Genomic DNA, 22,166 nt, shown 5'->3' on the forward strand with positions numbered 1-22,166 from the left:
TTGCCACATTTTATTAATTCTAAGAATTTAGCAGCATGATTCTGAAATCTGTGGTTTACAAGGACCATAGTTCTGAAACCTAAAGGTTTACAAAGAATCAATAATTCACAGTGGACTTCTTCCCTTTTGTTGGATCAGAAGACAGTGTCTTTTTCTCTTCTAACCAGAATGTGTTCTTATTCCTGGAAGAAAAATTGAGCTGTAGTGAAGAAAAATCCAGCTGTAAGAAGTATTTTTTCTTTTAAAAACTCCATTAGTAGAGTGAAGATAGTGAATGCCATTAGCAAGAGAGAGTGAGTTAGCAACAGATGAGATATGGCTTCTGTGCTTGTTAAAGTGACAGTCTGAGTTTGAGTAACTCACGTGCTGACCTAAAGGAGTTTATTTTTTCTCAGTAGACAAGAACAGAAAGGGCTGAGAAAAATCTCGGTTGGAACTGAAAAGGCAACAAAATGGTTTGCTGTCCATAAACATTCCTGGACACTTTCAGAATGATCAGATGAATCTACCCCATTATCTAAATCTTAGGAGTATGGTGGTGCATATATCCTTGAAATCCTTGCCCAACACGCCATGACTGGTTTCCCAGATTGTTCAAATGCCACACTTAGAGGCTGTTGCCTTGCCCTCTAAGGACAATTCAGCCCTTTGGAGAACTAGGGGGAGAAATGAACCCTTTTGGTCTATACCTGAAACTAACATAACATTGTGTGCCAACTATACTTCAGTTAAAAAAAAAAAAAAAGTAAACCATTAATTGCATGTAGATTTTCAGATAACTAGTTATGCAAGATAAGATAACTAACTTAACAATAAATGAGTACTGAATAATATAGATTAGATTTAATGTAGTTTCTCACCTGATGACTTTGGCATCTGGTAGACTGGTAGATTTCTGGTTACTGTGTATACAGGTATTTAGAGGCTTATTCCATAGCCGAGGCTAAAGTGGCAAGAGGTGGGGGCGGGGATGTTTTATCCAAAAGGAGTAGAGCAGTGACAGCCCTTTTGAAAGAAAGAGAGTGGCTCCCCTGCTGTGTCCCCCCACAGTTCTCTGGTCAGGTGTGGATACATATGGCAGCATTCTGTGTTCATGGTGGCTTTCATTATCACCTCGCCATTTCCTTGTCCTCTGTGCTTTGTCTCCTTTCAGGTTACTGACTTAATTCTCATGATACCCAATGTGAAATGTGTTTGCTTTCTGAGGAAGAAAACAGGCCAGATTTTGTATATTCTCCCTTGACTCTTTTCTACAGTATTTAGCATGATCATTATGTGCACTATTTTGACCAACTGTGTATTCATGACTTTTAGTAACCCTCCTGAATGGTCGAAGAATGTGGAGTAAGTAGCTCATTTATTTATTTGTCTGCTTGCTTGTTTTAAAGATTTTTACACACCAAATCTTGCTTTGCACAGTTTATCCATCAAGGAAAAAAATTGGTTTTTTCCCACTCTTTACTTCACAGAGAGGGGTGAGGATCCATGTGGAATTTAGGAAATATCCTTAGAAGTCAACTCTAGAAAGAGAAAGTGCGCTCTGGAAGTTACTGCCCTTCACCTCCACCCTCTCCTGTGCTGGCCAGTGCCTTTGACTTGCTGCCCCAGCGCCATCTTGTGCCCTCAGTTAGTCCCTCATGGCACTGCCTTCTTCTCCAACATGAGGTTTCCTATTTTCTTTTTTTTTTTTTTTTTTACTTGTCTAAAGTTAAAAATAGCTCTGGGGCCTCCTCACCTGGTTCAAAATGATCACCTCCTAGATGGCACCCAGTACAACATTCTAAAGTTCTTGGTTTTGTGTTTCGGTAAGTTTCCTTCAAAGCATCACTTTCTCTTCCTGCCTTTCTTTCTGCTGCATTGGCTGTGCCCGTTCTGTTTTGTGTCTACTAGTTGAAGCCACGTTTCAGGCTGTTAGCTTAAAAGATTCATTTAAAGTTTCTGTCTGTTCAGAAATTACCTCAAGCTCTCCATTTCTTCAACAGGTACACATTCACAGGGATTTATACATTTGAATCACTAGTGAAAATCATTGCAAGAGGTTTCTGCATAGATGGCTTTACCTTTTTACGGGATCCGTGGAACTGGTTAGATTTCAGTGTCATCATGATGGCGTAAGTTGTCTGCTTACTTTATTGATGTTCTGGGTGTAATTATGTATGTGTGGTTGTATGCCTGGTTGTGTTTGTAAGTGTGTTTGTGGCCAGTTATCAGAGGAATTAATGGATAACCATATAAGGCCAAACAGGCTTATGCCTGTGATTCTTGCTGATGAGGGCAATGACAGCATGTTTATATGGGAGAAGGTAAGCCAAGGCTTTACAGCTAGGAAAGAAAGTAGCAAGTGATTTTCCATTGACATGCTCTCATATTTTCTTCCCCCTTATAACACTGACCAAGGTTTGCACGCTTATCACCATGGGGCCTTGGTGAAGATTTGAAATTTTTTAGGCGTTAACCTTAAGCTGAAAATCAGTTTCCTGGGTATGTTATATCACATGTAATTTCATGAGGCTGGTCCAGATGTTGCAGACTTGAGAGCACAATTTAGAGTTAAAACACGAGCCAAGGTATCCAAACTGGTCACTTCTTAAGGAAGTACTGACCAGAACTTCAAACTATTGTGAGAGAGCAGTATAACTCCACATTAGCATGCTAGCTGCATGTTTGTGTACCTGTATCTCTTTGGGAAATGTAACTGATGGTAGAAGAGTTATAGCAGACTTTACTGTTTGCATTTTCAGGCGGGGAAGCACTTTGTGGTATGGTAGGGAGTGAGGGTGTTGTGCATATTGTGTGTGTGCGTGCGGATGTGTAAGAGATTGAGTTTGTACATATATGGGTCTGAGCATCAGAAAGATGTATTTCAGCTGTAAAATGTGAATGAGTGAACGATATGCATTGAATATTTGAAACTGAAACTTTGACTTTCTGTTATATTAAGGCAATTTCTAGCTTTCCAACATTATGAATACACACTGGTGTTCATTTAAAATTTAAGTGTCCTTGCTGGGCACAGAGCTGGTGATAAAATGGGCACTTAACACACTATTTGCTTTGATCCCATGATCCTGAGCCCTGCTTTTGTATGTCACGGGTACTTCATCAGTAGATGTGACTGCAAAGATATGCATACAACTCTTGGATAAGTCATATATATATATAGAGACATTTAGGCACTTTTGCCATTGTCAACTAGGGAGTTATTTAATGTAAATTTGTTTTTATGGGGCTTCTGCTGCAGAAATTTGTCTCCTTTTTCCTAAGAAATTGTTCACAAAGCTTGGGGACATAAGCCTTTGATACCTCCTGGCCTTCCTTTTTACTAAAAATAATGAATGGACCGAGAGTAGTCATTCTGATTGGGATCTACACAGCACGATGCTGATTAAGAGAGTAAGCCCTCGGAACCTCCTGGTTGTATCAGTTCTTTCAAATATTCTTTTGAATTCTCCTTGCCCAGTTGAAAAAAGAAGTGTGTTCTTTAAGTGTTTATATTTTGAAATTTTCTTTTTCAACAACAAAAAGAATGAAATCATAGCTTGTATATAAGACCCTTTCTTCCCCCCATTGTCAAACCCTCGCCCAGTGGTACCATTACAAGTTAACTTTGGTTTGATTCTGCAGGTATATAACAGAGTTTGTAAACCTAGGCAATGTTTCAGCTCTACGCACTTTCAGGGTACTGAGGGCTTTGAAAACTATTTCGGTAATCCCAGGTAAGATGGCCCGGGGTTGGTGTTAGGTGTTGGGTTAGGGCCCTGACGTGACGTATTGTACTTTTTGTTTTGTTGTGGTTTTGTTTTTTTCCTTCGGTGTTTGTGTTCGTGTCTGTGTTTGTCATTTGTGTCTGTGTGTGACCTCCCTTACTACAGATATGTGACAGAGTTTGTGGACCTGGGCAATGTCTCAGCGCTGAGAACATTCAGGGTTCTCCGAGCTTTGAAAACTATCTCTGTAATTCCAGGTGAGAAAATTTACACACAAAACTGACTGCCTCATTTCCTCTTTGCCCTCCATTCATTTTGTCCACCACATTCTAAACTGGTGTCAGCACACTTGACATGGCCTTGCATTGAGCATGTTTTTCCTGGGAGACGTTCTCTGGAATGGCCCTTTGGTCCTAAGGCAGATTCAATGGCAGCGCTTTGCCAGGCATGCAGCCCCCATTCCATCCATGCTTTGAAAAAGCACGTGCTTATAAATCACTTGGATCTTCCACAATCTGAAAAAATTGTCACAGAGCTAGCTGTCTCTTTGTACATAAATCATTTGCTTCCTGGCCTCATGGAATTACAGTAAATTTAACATTCACCGTCATCCCATTGCTTGTGATTTCTAGGCTTCCTGTCGCATGGTTTGCTGATGGGATGTTATTCAATGAAGTATACTTTTATTGTTACTGTGTTAATGGAATTATTTAACCACAGAAGACCCCTACCCTGTTAACTAGTCCAGTCTTAGAGCCAAATTGAAGAGCCTTGGAGTTAGTGAACTGAACTTTAGTAATCACTAGCACATCCTATTGCTGTCTGTTTCACTGGAGTAAGAACCAGTAGACATCTACTATGTATGTATTCAGAGGCCATTCTCAAACACAAATCCCAATGAAAGCTTGTGCAGATGCTGTTAAAAACAGTGAAAGGTAAGATAACATAGATATGTCTGAATGTACGGGCAAACAACAAGGACAGAAACTTGAGAAAAAAAAAGGAATCAATCAGTGGGTGGTTGTGAAGTAGTTAATTGACAATCGTTTCATAATTTTTGTCTTTTTCTTTTGGTCCTAGTTGAGTTAGCCCAGTGGTTCTTAACTTTTTGAAGGTTTTGGATCCTTTTGAGAATCAGGGGGAAGTTCCCAGACCCCGCTGAAACCCACCTATGGACCCCACGTTGAGATCCTTAATTTAATTTAAATCCTTACTACCAGGTAGTGCTTAACTGTTTTTCCTAAAGGCTGGTCTTGAAATCTGGAAGGAAAGATATTTGAGCTAGTCTTGCAAGCCTGAGATACACGGGCAGTAACGTGGCAGAAATCAAGAGTGTGCGGCTGCCAACTGGACTCTGGTTCCGTTCAGGGGCTTTCAGGGAAGATTCCCAAGGGACCAAGCTTCCCACTGCACTTTTGTAGAAACAGGGACATGAAGAACAGAAGCATCCTGTTCCTGGCTTCACGTGGCTCTTCTGGTGGCTGACTCACAAATATTCCTCTTTTCCCCTTTTCAACTTTATCTGAATGTCAGACACAGAGAGAGGGAAGCACAAAGGGTAGAGTCCTGCAGAGGGCTGACTTGGAATGTGGCTTTCTGAGAGCCTCAAGGAAGGTAAACCTCAGTTTCTCCATTTACAAATCTGGGCATGACGTGGGCCAGTAAATTCGGGCCCTACTGAAAATGAATTCTTTTATAGTTAGCAATGGGAGCTTTCTCCCTATCAACTAGAGGCTGGGCATCAGTTGGAGTATATTCTTGGGAAAAAACTACAACCCTGACTTATCAAGGTTCAGTTCCTAGCCATTTTAAATCCGTTTGACAAAAAAGTGAAGCTCATTCTCCAGGCAACCTCACGCAGCTCATTGATGGTAGTTTAACCCTTAGGCAGGCCTTGTCTTATTTCTTCAGGCATCTGGAGCACCAAATCTTTACTTTCATTTTCCCTCTTCTCTCTTTCTTCTCTGGCCTCTTTTAAATATGATCCCATGTTTTCTGCTCACTTCCCCCAACGTACTCTGCAAGGCATCTGTCTCTTTATGTTCTTGTGATCTGAAAACTTCTCTTCCAGAATTAAATTGGAAAGCTGCGTTCTGTTCACTAACTAGGGCAGCAGATGCTATCTCTGGTCTAGCTCTTAGCTTCTGTCTCTGCTGTATGGATAGCTTCTGACCACAGCATTTCTGCAAGGTAACTCTTGACTGGCGTCATATTACTTATCCTTACTATTAAATTATTGATCTATCTATCTATCTATAAAATGTATTTGTAAACACATAGTAGTGCTCCATAAATGATTTTAGTGTAGCAATTATTATTATAAAGAAGAAACCTAAACCCAAAGAAAGGGTTTATATCAAGGCTTAGACCTCAACTTCACAATTTGAAATAGATTCCTGATTCCTGTTTCTAGAAGCACCCCCACTCGAGCTGGCTTTGTGAAGTTAACTGGGATGCAAAATAACTCTAAGGGATGATAAAGCCAATAATAGATCTCTGTCAGTGAGTGGTATAATTGATACATGAATTAAAGTGTGACTTTTTATGCCAAGTCCTTTCACTCCCCGTACTATTTATAGAGGACTATTGCCCTGTTCCTACCTGCCTGTTAACCAGCTCTCCTTTCAAGGTGGGAGCACCATTGTATGAGTCACTAGACCTGGTGCCATCTCTTGATTGGAAATCTCCGTCATTCTGATTCTATTGTAGAACCAGGCCTTTGTCCCCTCTTAGTGAAAGCCATTGTCGTGCATACCAAGTTTTCTCATGGATCAGTTCAGCGAGATTGGTGCTCTCTTTACCTTTTCCTGTTCCCAGTTTGATTGTAGGCTTTTGCTGAAGCTGCCAAAAACAGAAGTGAGAGCAACCACAGAACTGACATGGGGTCTGCAAAATCCCACAAAGCCTTCAGCTCCCTTCATGAGAGTTTTCCTTTCCTGGACAACTCACCCACTCACCTGGGCTGACGCTGCCCTCCCTCTTAGCACCTTTGGTAGACAGTCTGAATGTGTCAGTATGGTCAGGACTCCCAGAAGATGGGACAGTGCGGTGCATCAGTTAGCTCCAGCCTTTTGGATAAGGGGTGCTTTGATTTAGAGCCTTCTAGTGACTTAGAAAAGACCAAACCTGCATTCTGACCCTTTTATTTGCTGACTGAAGACCTAGATATGTATCACACATGGTTTCCCTTCTGCTTCGGAGGCCTTGGCTTGAAGAACAGTGCATGCAAACTGCAGTTACAGGAAAAGACCCTTCCTACATTTTCTTTGGTCCAGAATTTGCTGGATTCAACTTGACATTGAAGTATTCTGTGTAGAAATTCATGTCTTAAAACTTTGTTTTCAGGGCGCCTGGGTGGCTCAGTTGGTTGATCATCCGACTCTTGGTTTCAGCTCAGGTCATGGTCTCTGGGTGGTGGGAATCGAGCCCCACATCAGGCTCTGTGCTCAGCACGGAGTCTGCTTGTCCCTCTCCCTTTGCTCCTCCCTCCCACCCCGTCTCTCTCTCTCTCTCTAAAATAAATAAATAAAATCTTTAAGCAAGCAAACAAACAAACAAAAACTTTGTTTTTGCTTTATATTCATTTGGGGCCTGGGCATAAAAATGAGCTTCCGAGTGACTTTGTCAGAAGTTTCATCTTCTGCATGTTTTAGCCATGTGCCACAGGACTGACATGCCCAAAGATAGGGCAGAAATCTCAAAGCAGGAATCTGAGGCTTTTCCTATTGAGTAGCATTTAGTGGTGTAAATAAAACCAGTTGGGACAGTCTTACTTGCCAGTTGCTTCTCATTTCTATCATCGTTTCAGCGACTCCCGAAAAGCACTGCTTCTCTATTTGCCAACACTAGTTTAATACCATTTTGCTTTCTTTATTTTTTTTAAAGATTTTATTTATTTATTTAACAGAGAGAGACACAGCGAGAGAGGGAACACAAGCAGGGAGAGTGGGAGAAGGAGAAGCAGGCTTCCCGCAGAGCCGGGAGCCCGATGCGGGGCTCGATCCCAGGACCCTGGGATCATGACCTGAGCTGAAGGCAGACGCTTAACGACTGAGCCACCCAGGCGCCCCTCATTTTGCTTTCTTTAGAGTTATAATTTGTTGATTCTTTTTCCCTTTGATTTTTTATTTCTGTGCTTTCATTTCTGTTACTTTCTCTCCTTACCTGTGGTATCAGATAAGAAGCAGGAAAAATGATGGGCCCTTCTTTTTCCCACCCCGGTATTCACAAAGAAAGCATTTTCTTCAGACCTATGCATTATGAATATGGCAATTTCTGCTGCACAGTGAAGGGGGATAGAAAGTGTTTTCAGACTATATTTAGATTCCTTGTTTCCTTTATAATATTCTAGTTTTTAATCCAGTTGCTTTTGTATTTCTCCTTTTCCCATTGCTTCTCAGAAAAGATAACTTAAGTTGAACACAGTGGTCTTACTTGGGAAAACACTTCAGTCTCAAAGGATCCCACTGACTCACGTTTGGGAGCTAGTTTAAGTTTTGCTCAGACTTTGTGATACAAATCTGGTCTTGAGTAAATAAATCTGCCTCCAAATCTCTCCCAAATTATTCTTGATCTAAAGAACCCTCAAGAATATCATTGTAAGGGGCACCTGGGTGGCTCAGTCGGTTAAGAGTCTGCCGTTGGCTCAGGTCATGATTCCAGGGTCCTGGGATCAAGTCCCATGTCAGGCTCCCTGCTCAGCTCTGCCTCTCCCCCTGCTCATGCTCTCTCTCTCTCTCAAATAAATAAAATAAAGACTATCATTGTGAAGCTTGAACCTGCAGCAGGAAAATTGACCTGGTACAACTTTACCCTAGGGCTTGTCTGGACCAAGCCAGACTTTGGGAATTAGGGAACTTTTTTTCCCTGGGGATGAGAACTGCTTGTTACTGCTCTTGAGACCCGTTCCAATGTTAATTTTGTAGAATTAGCTCATGTTGCTTCAAACCAGACAGATTTCTCAACCTGAGCCACAAGCTAGGAAATATAAATTTACTTTATTTATAATCTGGCATCACCACTGTGTAAGATTTTGATCCCAGTATGCATGGCTGGTTTTTCGGGACTTGGCACATAAGCAGGCTTTTTTCATTTGTCCAAGGGATTTCTGGGCATCATGAAAGGTGACAGGAGGTTCAGAGGTGCGTTTGGATATAGAGGCTTCACCTCCTTCTCAAAGTTCCTCAAATGTCCCAACTTCCTCTCTGGTAGCTGACATTTCTGTACATTGGGTCCAGCTGTCTTTTCTTGATCTGTAGTAAATGTATTAGCTGCTCCTGCCCAGACTCATCCCAATGCTAGTTAATGTTAGCCTTTTCCAAGAGTTCTCGCTGTCCAATTTGCCCCCACGGGGCTTCTGTTGCACACTCTGTTGTGTAGGAGTTGTTTGAAGGAGCATTCTGCTCTGTTTGGGATAATCAGTTTCCAATCAGTATCTTGCTTGTTCTAGTATGTGGTGTTGTGAGCCAGTAGAAGAAGCAAGGCAACTTCTCCTCACAGCCAGAACAGTGGCATTTTCCATTCTAGCACGCATCAGGTCAGGAATTCTACCAGCAACTTCTTACTTTATTGATCTGTGTTGGTGGTAACAGGGAGCACTTTTGCCTGCCTGCATTTACTAGTGCGTGTCAGTCACTGCTAGCAAGACTATAGAGCTTGAGCTCAAGAAAGGCATTATATGAAAGACCATCAGGTCCATGAAAAGATCCTCAATATCACTAGTCATTAGGGAAAAGCAAATTAAAACCGTAATGAGATATCACCTCACACAAGTTAGAATGGCCATCATCGAAGAGACAAGATTGCAAACACTGGCATGGCTGTGGAGAAAAGGGAACCCTTGCACACTGTTGGGATTAGTAAATTGGTTCAGCCACTATGGGAAACAGTATGAAGGATCCTCAAAAATTAAAAATAGAACTACCATATGATCCAGCAACTCCACTTCTGGGAATATATCCAAAGGAAACGAAAACACTAACTCAAAAAAGATATCTGCACCCCATGTTCATAATAGCATTATTTACAATAGCCAAGACATGGAAAATCTAAGTGTCCATTGATGGATGAATAGATAAAGTTGTGAGATATATACACAATGGAATATTATTCAGGTATAAAAAAATGAGGAAATCCTACCATTTTTGACAACATGGATGGACCTTGAAAAGTTGGACAGAGAAAGACAAATAAATACTGTATGATCTCACTGATGTATGGAATCTACAAACAAACAAACTCATAGAAAAAGAGATCGGACTTGTGGATACCCGAGGAGGCAGAGTGTGGGGGGAGGAGGAATTGGAGGAAGGTCGCCAAAAGGTATGGACTTCCAGGTATAAGAAAGAAAGTGCTGGGGATGTAATGTACAACATGAGAGCTATAGCTAACAGCACTGCCTGATACACAGGAGAGCTGTTAACAGTAACTCCTGAGAATTCTCATCACAAGGAAACATTTTTTTCCTCTTTTTCTTTTTGTCTTCTTCTCTTTTTATTGTATCTATATGAGAGGTGGTTGTTAGCTAAACCTACGGTGGTAATCATTTCACAATATATGTAAATCAAACCATTATGATGTATACCTTAAACATCTACAGTGATGTATGTCAATTATTTCTCAGTAAAACTGGGGGAGGGAAGAAATGCATTCATAGCCTCATCTCCATGACTTGGCATTGATGTCTGCAAGTACGGTCATTCACAATCATTAACCCTAATGGAAGGAGGAGGAGTCTTGGCAGAGGCCAAATGACCCAGTGACCATTTACATTTGACATTGCTGTGTAATTGTATGTCTACCTCGGCATGCTAACATTACGCCACACCACCTTTCTTCCTGTGGGACCTGGATGAAAATCTTGGAGAGTAAACTTTTTAGGTGGCCATAGTTAGTGTTATTTAGCAGTTATTCTTACTCAATTAAGATTTGTTTCTCTGAGCCCCTGTGAAGTAAAAGCAGCTGAATACCATTTCCAACTTAAGCTTTTACTTTAAGCTTCTTGAAAGCTGAAAGAACTCTCACCAAGGAGTTGATCTAAACCTCAGACTTCAGAAGAAAACACTTGAAGCTTCTTTTTTTTTTTTTAGCCTTCTTGACTCATGTTTACAGATTTCTTCAGCAATGACTTCTGGTTTATGGAGAAAAGATTTTAAACCAACTGACTGAGAGCATTTAGGTCTATCCCCAGGAAAACGATGAGTTCCATGTATGGTTGGTGTATTAGTTGAACATCTTTGGTTGCAAGTGAAAGGATACATGAAGGGCTGGAATGCTTCTGGGCTTCTGGAAGCCAGTGAAACCAGAATGCAGAGCCAGAAAGCTCCAGAGACCAGGAAGTATTTTTTCTTCATGTTTTTTCTCTCCATGTGTGTATTTCCTTTTTCTATCTCTTAGCTTACTAACTGCCTTTACTTCTCAGACATCCTAATATAATGACAGAATATGGCTACCACTTAGTTCCCAAATTTACATGTTACCATTCCTTCCACCTGAAAAGACTACTAGACTGTCTTTTGTCCCATGTTAAGTTCCCAGAGGAAAAGATCAGGATTTAGGTCAGATGTCCACCCTGACATTTGTAACCTATTAACAGACGGTCACTTCCTACAAATAAGGCTGTTGGGGGCCCCGCTTTATAAAACAGGATAATTTGAGCCTCATGGCCTAATAATTTCCTGTTAAATGGGCTTGGAACTGTCCAGAAAGTTCCCAGCCCAGGAAAATTAGATTAGACTCATGCTAAAATTGTATTTTTTTAAATTTGATTGATTGATTGATTGATATCACAAATGCATTGGTTTGACTATTTTGTAGTATTATACTCTTGTTACCAATACAAATGACAGCTTATAGTTCCTATCTCCATTCATTTAAAATGGAAATAGTAATGGCCTTGAACAATCATCCAGTGTTCAGATCAGTGATTGTCTGAACCATTCAGGAAGATATAAGCTCTTCTCAAGGAAATCCAGGAAAAGAAACTACAACCATCCTTCAGTGACCTATTCAACTATTTCTTTTTTTTTAATCATGCTTTGACTTTGAAAACAGAACTGTGTAATTTTAGGAACCTAGAATTGAATTATTGACCTAGTATAGGCCCACCTCAACCGAGCCAAATACAATGAAGAACTTTTCTATCCCTCAGCAACTTATGAAAATAAGTCCCATAATACTGAAACAACTTTTATTTCTTGATGGTTGCTTTCTATTTTATACCACCAGTATCTTCTTACTTACCTGTGTGACTATGATACAGTTTCTCAGGGCCTTCGGAATCAGATTGAAATTTCAGCTACTTAATCTCGAAGAAATAAATATCTCTGCCCTATTTTAAAAGACTTTTAAAGAAGATTCTTCAGCTTTTCCTCTACTGCCCACTGCCACATACTCCTGTGTGTATCCACATTCGTGTATAAGAAAATGAGGTGGGACCTTGAATTTGTTCTGATATACAGTGGGTCATAGCTAATGACTGAGCCAGGACCGGAGTTCCTACTTTCTGATTTCCTGTCTGATGCTCTTTTTGAACAGTCTTTTTTTTTTTTTTTTTAAAGATTTTATTTTAAGAGAGAGAGAAAAAAAGAGCACGATCGGGGGGAGGGGCACAGGGAAAGGGAGAAGCAGACTCCCCACGGAGCAGGGAGCCTGATGTGGGACTCGATCCCAGGACCCTGAGATTATGACCTGAGCCAAAGGCAGACACTTAGCCAACTGAGCCACCCAAGTGCCCCTGCACAGTCTTATGAGGAGAAAAGAATCAGGTTAGAAATGTCTTGTGTCCTGTGCCTTGGATGTAGACAAGTTCTTCCTAATCCCTTTGGTGGCCACAGTCTCCGTGGAAGGTCCATTCTATGAGAAAACACAGGCCTTTGCATACTTTTGTATCTCTACAATCTTAATTCATAGCTCTTTTTTCTTTATTTCCTCTTAGATTCCTTTCAGGGTATCTGTGTGAGAGGAAAGAAAATTTCTCATTCATTTGCTCTTTAAATAAAAATATGTTAAGTACATGCTTTGTGCCAGGTCCTATGCTAGGCATAGCATGCATTACTATTATTGGACTCAGATAGAAAATTCTATTGAATTCTACTTTAAAAATTCTAGGTGATTACTTGCAAAACACAGCAAAGAGCTGTCATGTCCATACTCCCCATTAGATCACCATGATACGAGGTTAGCCATGCAGTGTCATTATCCCAATCATATCTCTTTGATGAGGGCAATGTGTGTAATAGTGATAGCTTGCAAGTGTTAAGTGCCAGGTACTATACTTGGTATTTTACGTTCATTATCTTATTTAAGCCTCACAACAATCCGGTGAGGGGTATTGTAAATACCTTCTTATAGATGAATAAACTGAGGTTCAGGCAAAAATGGTTAACATTTAAGTCATTTACTGTGTACCAGGTACTGTGTTAGGTGCTTATATGAATTATGCTTAATCCTTACAAGAGCCCTATGATAGTCAACATAATTATTCCCATTTTAAAGATGAAAAAACTAGGATTCCAAGAGGTTAGGTATATTGCTCAGGTCATACTAGTAAGTGGTCTAACTTAGTTAAGAGTAGTAATTATACACCTAGCTTCACACTTCAAAGCCAAGATTAGGATTTCTCTTGAATTTTAGTCTAATATTCCTGCCTTCAGAAGTGGATCATGAGTCCTACGGACACTTGGCCTCCACTCGTATTTGACATCTATATGCTACTTTCTGGTGCTTGAGTCTTACGTGACTTGAGTCCTATGTGTCAAGGCACTGGGACTGCCTTCCGTCTGTCCTGGTACACTGGCCTCCCTGGAGTGCTCAGTGCTTAGTTGGCCATTTCCTATGGATGGCCTGATGTCTGAGCATGCCCAGGAGAGTCTTAAACAGAATCCGTTTTGACCCAAACATCATGAACCCACCACCATGTTTTCCTGTGTCTCCTATCACTGATACCTCCCTTACAGTTAAGAAAGCTACACGCAGGTTCAAATTTGAACCAGTGGCTTGTATTTAAACCTCAAATTCAAGTGGGTTAGATTTTGTTTTGTTTTGTTTTCAATCTAGGACAGAAAAAAGGCCAGCTGTAGAGAACAGGGCATATATGTGGTCCAGAGAAGGTGTATTTGTAAATGGAAAGACAAACTGTAAATACTGGGTTGATAATAATTAACCTTTTCAATACATTGGTATTTCCGGAACTCTTGGGAAAATATTTATCGTACTTTCTCACAACTTGGCTTTTAAACTTTCCAGTAGTTCTCTGTCCAACCAGGAGACCTCCTCAATCCCTGATCTTCCCATTTGTTTATTCAGTGAATATTTACTGAGTACCTGCTGTGGGTTAGGCAGTCTAGATACAGTTGTGAATGAGACAGATAAATAATTAATTATAAGCATGATAAATGCTATAGAGGAAAGTATAAGGTGCTATTAAATTATTAATAATAATGGGGGAGGGAGAAGAATTGAAAGTCAGGGAAGGCTTTCTGAGGGAATTGCTATTTAAGCTGAGCCTGAAGAATGAGGAGGAGTTAGGCGGGTAGGACAGGGGAATGGAAGGAAGCATTCCAGACAGAGGGAAGAGTATGTATGAATGCTCTGGGGCAAGTAAGAGCCTAACTCATTTGAGGAGCTAAGCAGCAGTCAGACCCAGGAGAGTACTTCCAGGAGGAAAAGAGCCGCATGTTGGAGAAGGAACTTTCTTTTTCTTCTTAAAAATTATTGACTTAAGAATTAATACTTCTGGAAAAATTGATAATATTGCTGACCCATTGTTATTCCCATGGCATAAGAGAGAGAGTGGCCATGGTTCAAGGGTGGTGCTGTGGGGAGGAGTAGAAGCCAGTAGCTAAGAGGGAGGCTGGGGGAGGTGGGGAGGGCTCTGAAGTGACTCTGATTCTGGGGCTTCTATCTCCTCAGGCCTGAAGACCATTGTGGGTGCCCTAATCCAGTCAGTGAAGAAGCTGTCAGATGTGATGATTCTGACAGTGTTCTGCCTGAGTGTCTTTGCCTTGATTGGACTGCAGCTGTTCATGGGCAACCTGCGAAATAAGTGTGTTGTGTGGCCCATAAACTTCAACGAGAGCTATCTGGAAAATGGCACCAAAGGCTTTGATTGGGAAGAATATATCAACAATAAAAGTAGGTGGCCCCTTCTCTTCAAGGGGCAAAAGACAAGTCTGTCTCTAATTTACATGGTCTGACGCCATCACTGGGCTTTAAAAAGTAGTTGGGGCCAGAAAGGAGTCCAGTGCTACTGAAGTTATTCCCTGTCCTCGGGGTAACACTGTGTTCAGAAGCGTCTCTGGGTTTTTTCTCTCCCTTTAAAACCCAACGTGAAACTCTATAGCTTTTTCACAGGCACCCCTAAACTTTTGCTTTCAAAATCAGGCTTAGGAGTTCGATAAAAATACCTTTTGCCCTAGTTGGGTTACCTCGGATGGTTCAGAAAATGCCTCGTAAGCTCTCTTCATGTTACTACGACCTTAGTAGTCAGTCTGGTGTGGGAAGTCAGGTAAATCTCTAAGTAACCATTTGAGCCCCTTTCAGTGAAGGAGTTTTAATAATTTCATTTCAGGAACCACAGCACTTGGGTCTGCACTAAGGAACATTTGGTGTGGTAGTACTTCCATAAAATAATTGGGAAAATTTAGCAATATCACTGTTCATCACCCTGGAGGAACTAAAGGCACTTAAGTAGCCATTAAAAAAATGTTATTGCAAAGGCAATTTCAGGGACACATACAGGAAAGGGGAAACATGCCTTCTAATTAATACAGGACAATGTAATGTGATCAGTGAGGGTTTTAGCCTCTCTTTGGTAAAGAGAAGTTTAAAGGATAGAAGGCTAAAGTTGTATGGAGGAGTAAAGAGCTCAGAAAACTCACTTTCAGACCCCTTAGACTCAAGCACCAGAAACTAGCATATAGATGTCAAATACGAGTGGAGGCCAAGTGTCTGTGAAAAAAACATTGGATTAGGGCTATATGGTAGCACTTTTCATTTTTAAGTATATATAAGAAAATAATTAATGGGAAAGAATTCTTATCAGGTTTTACTCTGTCAGAAAAGATTTATATGAGCTAAAATCAGTGACTGTTTCTGCTGGGGCTAGTTAGGAACAGTGTAACCTTATTCTCTCATTCACTTAAATCTGCCTTATTCATTTCCTGCTCTTTAAACTTTTCTAGCAAATTTTTACACAGTTCCTGGCATGCTGGAACCTTTACTCTGTGGGAACAGTTCTGATGCTGGGTAAGTAGCTCGCCTAATTTTATTCTTCTCCCTTAAAATAATGCGTCAGATGAAAATGGGCAATATTTTCACTTTTCTTTGTACTCATGTAGTAGATCCTAACTGGGTCTGACATATTGGTTGACTCAGAGTTTCTTCCTGTTTCATATTCGTCCATCCAAAATTGGCATTTCACTAGTAGGTGAATGTGCCTATAGTCTCAAGCCAAAATTAAAAATGTAAAAGGCTAAGGATAGAGTCTATAACACCAGATACCTTCCCTGTCTCTTGTAGACTCCCCTCATTCTATTATAACATGATTAATAAAATATAGAGTAGGGACACTGCCTTGATGATAGATTAGTACCAAGGATGACCCAAAACATAGCAGGCCTGATGGCATGGGGAGGGAACAGAATAGCAACGTAATATTTTTCTCCATTTTTAAAAAACATTTTATTTATCTATTTATTTGAGAAAGAGAGCCCACAAGCAGGGGGAAGGGGAGAGGGAGGGGGGAGAAGCAGACTCCCTGCTGAGCACGGACCTTAAGTGGGACAGGATCCCCAGACCCTGGGGTCATGACCTGAGCCAAAGGCAGCCGCTTAACCAACTGAGGCACCCAGGGGTCCCTTTTTTTTTTTCCATTTTTAAAATATTGTGGTAAAATACGTAGAACATAAGATTTACTCTTGTAACCATTTTTAAGTGTCCCGTTCAGTAGCATTAAGTACATTCACAGTGTTGTACAACCATCAACACCATCCATCCCCAGTACTTTCCATCTTCCCAAACTGAGACTGTACCCATTAAACACTAAATTCCCATCTTCCCCTCCCAGTCCCCTAGTGACCACCATTCCACTTTCTATCTCTATGATTTTGACCACTCTAAGTACGTCATGTAAGTGGAGTCATACAGTGATTGTCTTTTTGTGACTGACTTCTTTCACTTAGCATGATGTCCTCAAGGTTTACCCATGTGATAGCATATGTCAGAATTTCCTTCCTTTTTTAGGCTGAATGATATTCCATTGTCTCTGTATACCACATTTTGTTTATCCATTCATCTGCCAACAGACACTCAAGTTGCTTCCATATTTTAGTTATTGTGAGTAATGCTGCTATGAACACAAGTTTATAGCAACATAATGTGAATCTTGATTCTGCTACTTTCAGCTTTGAGACTTTTGGCAAGCCCTTCAACTTAGGTGAGCCTCAATTTCGTCATCTATAAAATGGATTTAATAAGTCACATTCTCAATTCCTCAAAGGGTTATTTTAATGATCCAATTAGATAACATACATGAACGTGCTTTGTAAACAGAAAATTATATAAATGTGAGGGTGTCAAATCATTATCCAGAGTATATTGGTCCTCTAGGAATTAGTGTTTTAAGATGACCATGACAACTAGAAGTCCGTTTAATTTCTCTATCAAAGTAGATACTAGAAATTACATTGAAATAACTATCAGGTGAATCTAAAAGCAGGAGAACTGATAAAACCAAGGTCACTGAAATCCCCAGTATGACTTAGGTTGTCGTTAAGGTTGCGTATTAAGAGAAGAGAGAGGGGCGCCTAGGTGGCTCAGTCTTTAAGCGTCTGCCTTCGGCTCAGGTCATGATCCCAGTGTCCTGGGATCGAGCCCTGAATCGGGCTCCCTGCTTGTCCGGAAGACTGCTTCTCCCTCTCCCACTCCCCCTGCTTGTGTTCCTGCTCTCACTGTGTCTCTCTCTGTCAAATAAATAAATAAAATCTTAAAAAAATAAAGAGAGAGAGAACAGATGATTAAGAGGAACTTCTAGCTGGCCATTTGTCATTTGGGATAGTAGCTAAGATGAATTTGGTTGAATTGCACATTGATGTGAATCTAGGACAATGATTCTCAAATTTTGGCATGCATAAGAATCACTGGCATGCCTCTTTAAAATGCAGATTCATGGCTCCCATGTCCAGAGCTTTTATTCCTAGGTCTGGGTAGGACATAGGAATCAGCATTTTTAAGAGGCATGCCTGGTGATTCTGATCCTAGGCTGTTCCCAGAACATCATTTTTTTTTCTTTAAAGTTGACCTGACTAGGGATGCCTGGGTGGCTCAGTCAGTTGAGTGTCTGCCTTTGGCTCAGGTCATGATCTCAGGGTCATGGGATTGAGTCCTGAATCGGGCTCCCTGCTCAGCGGGGAGCCTGCTTCTCCCTCTGCCTGCCACTCCCCCTGCTTGTGCTCTATCTATCTCTCTATGATAAATAAATAAAATCTTTAAAAAAAAAAAAAAAAGTTGACCTAACTACTTTGTTCTTTCTTCTTTTTCCTTTTTTTTTTTAATACCTATTTTTTTGGCCTGACTTTCTAGATGGTTACTTATTATCTCCACAGTCCTGGAGATAGCTTAGAGTTGATGTTTGGGTAGAATTATATTGAAAAACCCTCAACTTCCCTTTCTTTTCTCAGGCAATGCCCAGAGGGATACCAGTGTATGAAAGCAGGAAGGAACCCCAATTATGGTTACACAAGCTTTGACACTTTCAGCTGGGCCTTCTTGGCGTTATTTCGCCTTATGACCCAGGACTACTGGGAAAACTTGTATCAGTTGGTAAGTAGTAACACCTCTTTTTTTGAGTGCTGCCTTTTTTTTCTTTGGTGACAGAATTTGCATGAGGGTTTGTGGGTTTGGAGACATTCTGTGTAAGAGACCTTCAGTGAAGATATTATATAGGATTGTAGGATGTTGTTTCTCAGAGTCAGCTGGTTTACAAAATTAAATGAATTCTCCCAGCTCTTGTCCCTGTTTCTTTAGTAGCCAGTCACGTGTAGCTGTAGAGGCTCACGGTCTTGACAGCCTTTTCCCTGGCCTGGGAATCTGCTATCTCTGTTTACTTCCTGTTGTTTCACCAGACCATCTGCAGTATTTCTCTTCTCAGATTTTTGGCTTAGAACATCTTTTTAGGGAATATCAATTAAACATACTGTACAAGGCACTATGCTAGACATTATAAGGATGAGATTTCTATCCACAAGGATCTTGGATTCTCAACGTTATCAACATTTGTGAGATTTGTAACACATCTGAACTTGTTCAGGCAGGTTGTGACAGATTCAAAAAAAAAAAAAAGGTCTACCATTCTGTTGGGCTATCTTGGTGACTGTAGGCAAGTCATTTAACTTTGCTGGTGGTGATGGAGAAGTAAGTCTGGGTGATTGCTAAGGGTCTTCCAGCTTAGAAATTCCATGATAATTCATTGTTTTCTATTTGACTCTGTCATTTGGTGATGCCCGTTTGAGAATGAGAAACATGTCTCCCTCAGATATGAAGGATCTCTTGAAGGGAAGCTTCTAATTTTCAGATCCCATAAGGAATTCTTACTTTCCATTGGACAGCCTAGAGTTCTCTTAGGTTCAAATCTTTCTCGTGAAATATTTGCGGTTGTTGCTAAGTTCCATTAAATATTTGTGGTTGAAAAGAATAACAATGAAAACTAAGTAATAGTGGGTCACATATACATAACCTAAAACCCAAGTGTTCTTTGATGTCTGTTTGCTCACTAATAGTGAAGGGAATAGTCCTAGGATCTTCTTTTCTCTCTACTGTTCTTTATGCCATATCCCTCTTTAAAAACCCACCTTCTTGCTGAAGGATAAGGAAGGATGTCACTTAAGATGGGGACTTTCTGTGACTTGGACCTGATCCCTAAGTTGAGTTTGTCTATTAATGCTCTTTGAGGACCCATAGATAAATGAGCTGAAGTCTTATATTCTTTTCTTTATACTTGTTTTAGAACCAACTAACAAAGTCAAATATAATTCTTAGCTCAGAGCATTTTTTCCTTTAAAAAAAAAGAATCAAGTGTTTTTCCATGAAAGGAGTATATTAGGAGTATTTGGAAATGGAAGAGGATTTTTTCTGTCACAATGAATGGGAGGTACTAGTGACATTTACTCTGAGTTGAGGAATAGAGGAAGCCATTTGGCCATTGGGATGCTAAGTGCTCTGCAATATGAAGGCGCACCACACAATAAAGGACTGTTCTACTCAAAATGCAGTGGTGCCCCTGCAGAGGAGTATTATCCCACGAGTTATTTTCAGCCTGGTTCATTTGATGCACATGACTCAAAAAATGGTTTCTGTCTTGACAGACTTTACGAGCAGCTGGGAAAACATACATGATCTTCTTCGTCTTGGTTATCTTTGTGGGATCTTTCTATCTCGTGAATTTGATCTTGGCTGTGGTGGCCATGGCTTATGAAGAGCAGAATCAGGCAACCCTGGAGGAGGCAGAGCAAAAAGAGGCTGAATTCAAAGCAATGTTGGAGCAACTTAAGAAGCAACAGGAAGAGGCACAGGTTGGTGATCAATTCTTTGCTACAGTAACTTCCTGCCAGATCACCGTGACTAAAGCTCCATCTGATTGTCATTCCAGTTGATCTTTTTTAGGCACATGGTCAAACAGAAGTCATTAATCTGATTAAAATAACCCAAGTAACAACTGCAGATGGTTGATCCAGTTATTCCATTTGTCTTAATGGCCCAGTTGTTTGTTAATATGATCTCTAGTTGAATTTCTCAACTGTTTAGTGTTCAGCTGCTCTGGTGGCTGGGAGGAAGACAAGTGGCCAGAGCAGGGTATATAGTGTCTCATGTAAGCACAGCCTTTTTGTTGAGGAAATCGTTAGGATCTCCTTCAGAGATTCTCTGCAGTCATGAAAATATTGGTTGTAATTGAAAAGAAGACACATGTAAGATAGTAAAGTAAAATTTGAAAAACAGACTAGTGATCCCACCACCCTAACCCTTTGCTTTCTGATCCTTATCCAAATACACAAATGTTTTTATACTGTTGGGCCCGTAATATATAATATAGTTTCTTAGCATTCATTTTCAGACTTGCCCCAAAGAAATTTTTGGTACCAAGAAGGCAGCTAAGTTCTTGTCTGAGAAACTCGAGAGAATAAATCCCAGAGTTCTCATCACTGGGTTCTGCCCTGATTACGTAGGGCCATGTGCCATAACACAGATCAACCAGAAAATGGAGACAGCCAGGTCCTGGCCACAGTCTCCTCAACGGGCTGGTCCGCCTTCCTCCTTTCCCCTGCTTCCCCCACATGTGGGAAAGGAAATGATCTGCACTGGTCGCGTGGCTTCGGGGGGCTCCAGTTAACAGCTTCTGACCGGCCTGCCACTGTGGCTCCTCCCCTAGGCTGCTGCAATGGCAACCTCTGCAGGCACTGTCTCAGAAGATGCCATCGAGGAAGAAGGTGAAGAAGGGGCAGGCTCTCCTCGCAGCTCCTCTGAAATATCTAAACTCAGTTCCAAGAGTGCCAAAGAAAGACGTAACAGGAGAAAGAAGAGGAAGCAGAAGGAACTCTCTGAAGGAGAGGAAAAAGGGGATCCTGAGAAGGTGTTTAAGTCGGAGTCAGAAGATGGTATGAGGAGGAAGGGCTTTCGGCTGCCAGACAATAGAATTGGGAGGAAATTTTCCATCATGAATCAGGTAAACTCTCTGCGCTGGGTCAAATAAGCCTAAGAAATTCTGCTTTTCCTAATCTCACTTGATTCTCGAATTCACCGTCGGCTCTTCATTTTCCAGCCCCTTCCCTACATCCTCTGGCCTACCTCTCCATGCTCCATACTCTTCCCTAGAGGCAGGCTTTGTGGGTGTGTTAGGATGGTCCTCTGCTCCAAGGCTGTCCTCCCCACCCCCAACTGCTCTAGCCAGCCCTAGGACTGTGTGATCACCTTTGGCAGACTTACTTCAGCCGGAAGATCCGTGTCACACCAGTGGGCCTTCCATTCTGAAACTTCAGGAAGTACCTTTCTCCTTAAACCTTGGAACATCAGAATTTAGCTTTCAAACATCTCTGTTTAAGAACTGCATATAATTGTAGGTTAAAAAAAAAGAGTCCTGAAACTCTTTAGGTCACCTTATTTGAGTGTGGCAAATTCTAGTAATTAATTATTCTAGATATAGTGTCATGCTGATAAATTAACCTACAGTAGATTAAAAGCCTCCAGTTGTAGCCAACTTTGATAAATGGGGAAACTAAGAGAAAGAGAGAGGAGAGGACTTATGGATAATTGCTGAGCATTCTGTTACTATAAATATTACCACATAACACCTATTTTTGGATTTCAAAGAACACCACCAAAATCCAATTCTTAGGCCATTTAATTCCCCATTTTAAGGAAATGCTAGAAAGTTTGTATGGTATAGAATAGATTACAGTTACCAGTTTT

The 22,166-nt window shown here is 40.8% G+C and overlaps 1 protein-coding gene across 5 annotated transcripts in view; it reads left to right on the forward strand.

Annotated features, from left to right (window-relative positions):
• Positions 1-22,166, forward strand: part of SCN8A (sodium voltage-gated channel alpha subunit 8) — a 177,014-nt gene that overhangs the window by 82,244 nt on the left and 72,604 nt on the right. For 3 of the 5 annotated variants that reach the window (XM_078075979.1, XM_078075978.1, XM_078075981.1), the window contains exons 4-11: positions 1,254-1,344; positions 1,983-2,111; positions 3,873-3,964; positions 14,619-14,840; positions 15,890-15,953; positions 18,386-18,527; positions 20,069-20,275; positions 21,130-21,423. In XM_078075979.1, the coding sequence (XP_077932105.1) occupies positions 1,254-1,344; positions 1,983-2,111; positions 3,873-3,964; positions 14,619-14,840; positions 15,890-15,953; positions 18,386-18,527; positions 20,069-20,275; positions 21,130-21,423 (1,241 nt within the window). Of the gene's footprint in view, positions 1-1,253; positions 1,345-1,982; positions 2,112-3,624; positions 3,717-3,872; positions 3,965-14,618; positions 14,841-15,889; positions 15,954-18,385; positions 18,528-20,068; positions 20,276-21,129; positions 21,424-22,166 lie in introns of all 5 variants that reach the window. The other 2 variants (XM_078075980.1, XM_078075982.1) reach the window with 1 other exon arrangement.

This window comes from Halichoerus grypus, chromosome 6, assembly GCF_964656455.1.
Source record: "Halichoerus grypus chromosome 6, mHalGry1.hap1.1, whole genome shotgun sequence".
NCBI lineage: Eukaryota > Metazoa > Chordata > Mammalia > Carnivora > Phocidae > Halichoerus > Halichoerus grypus.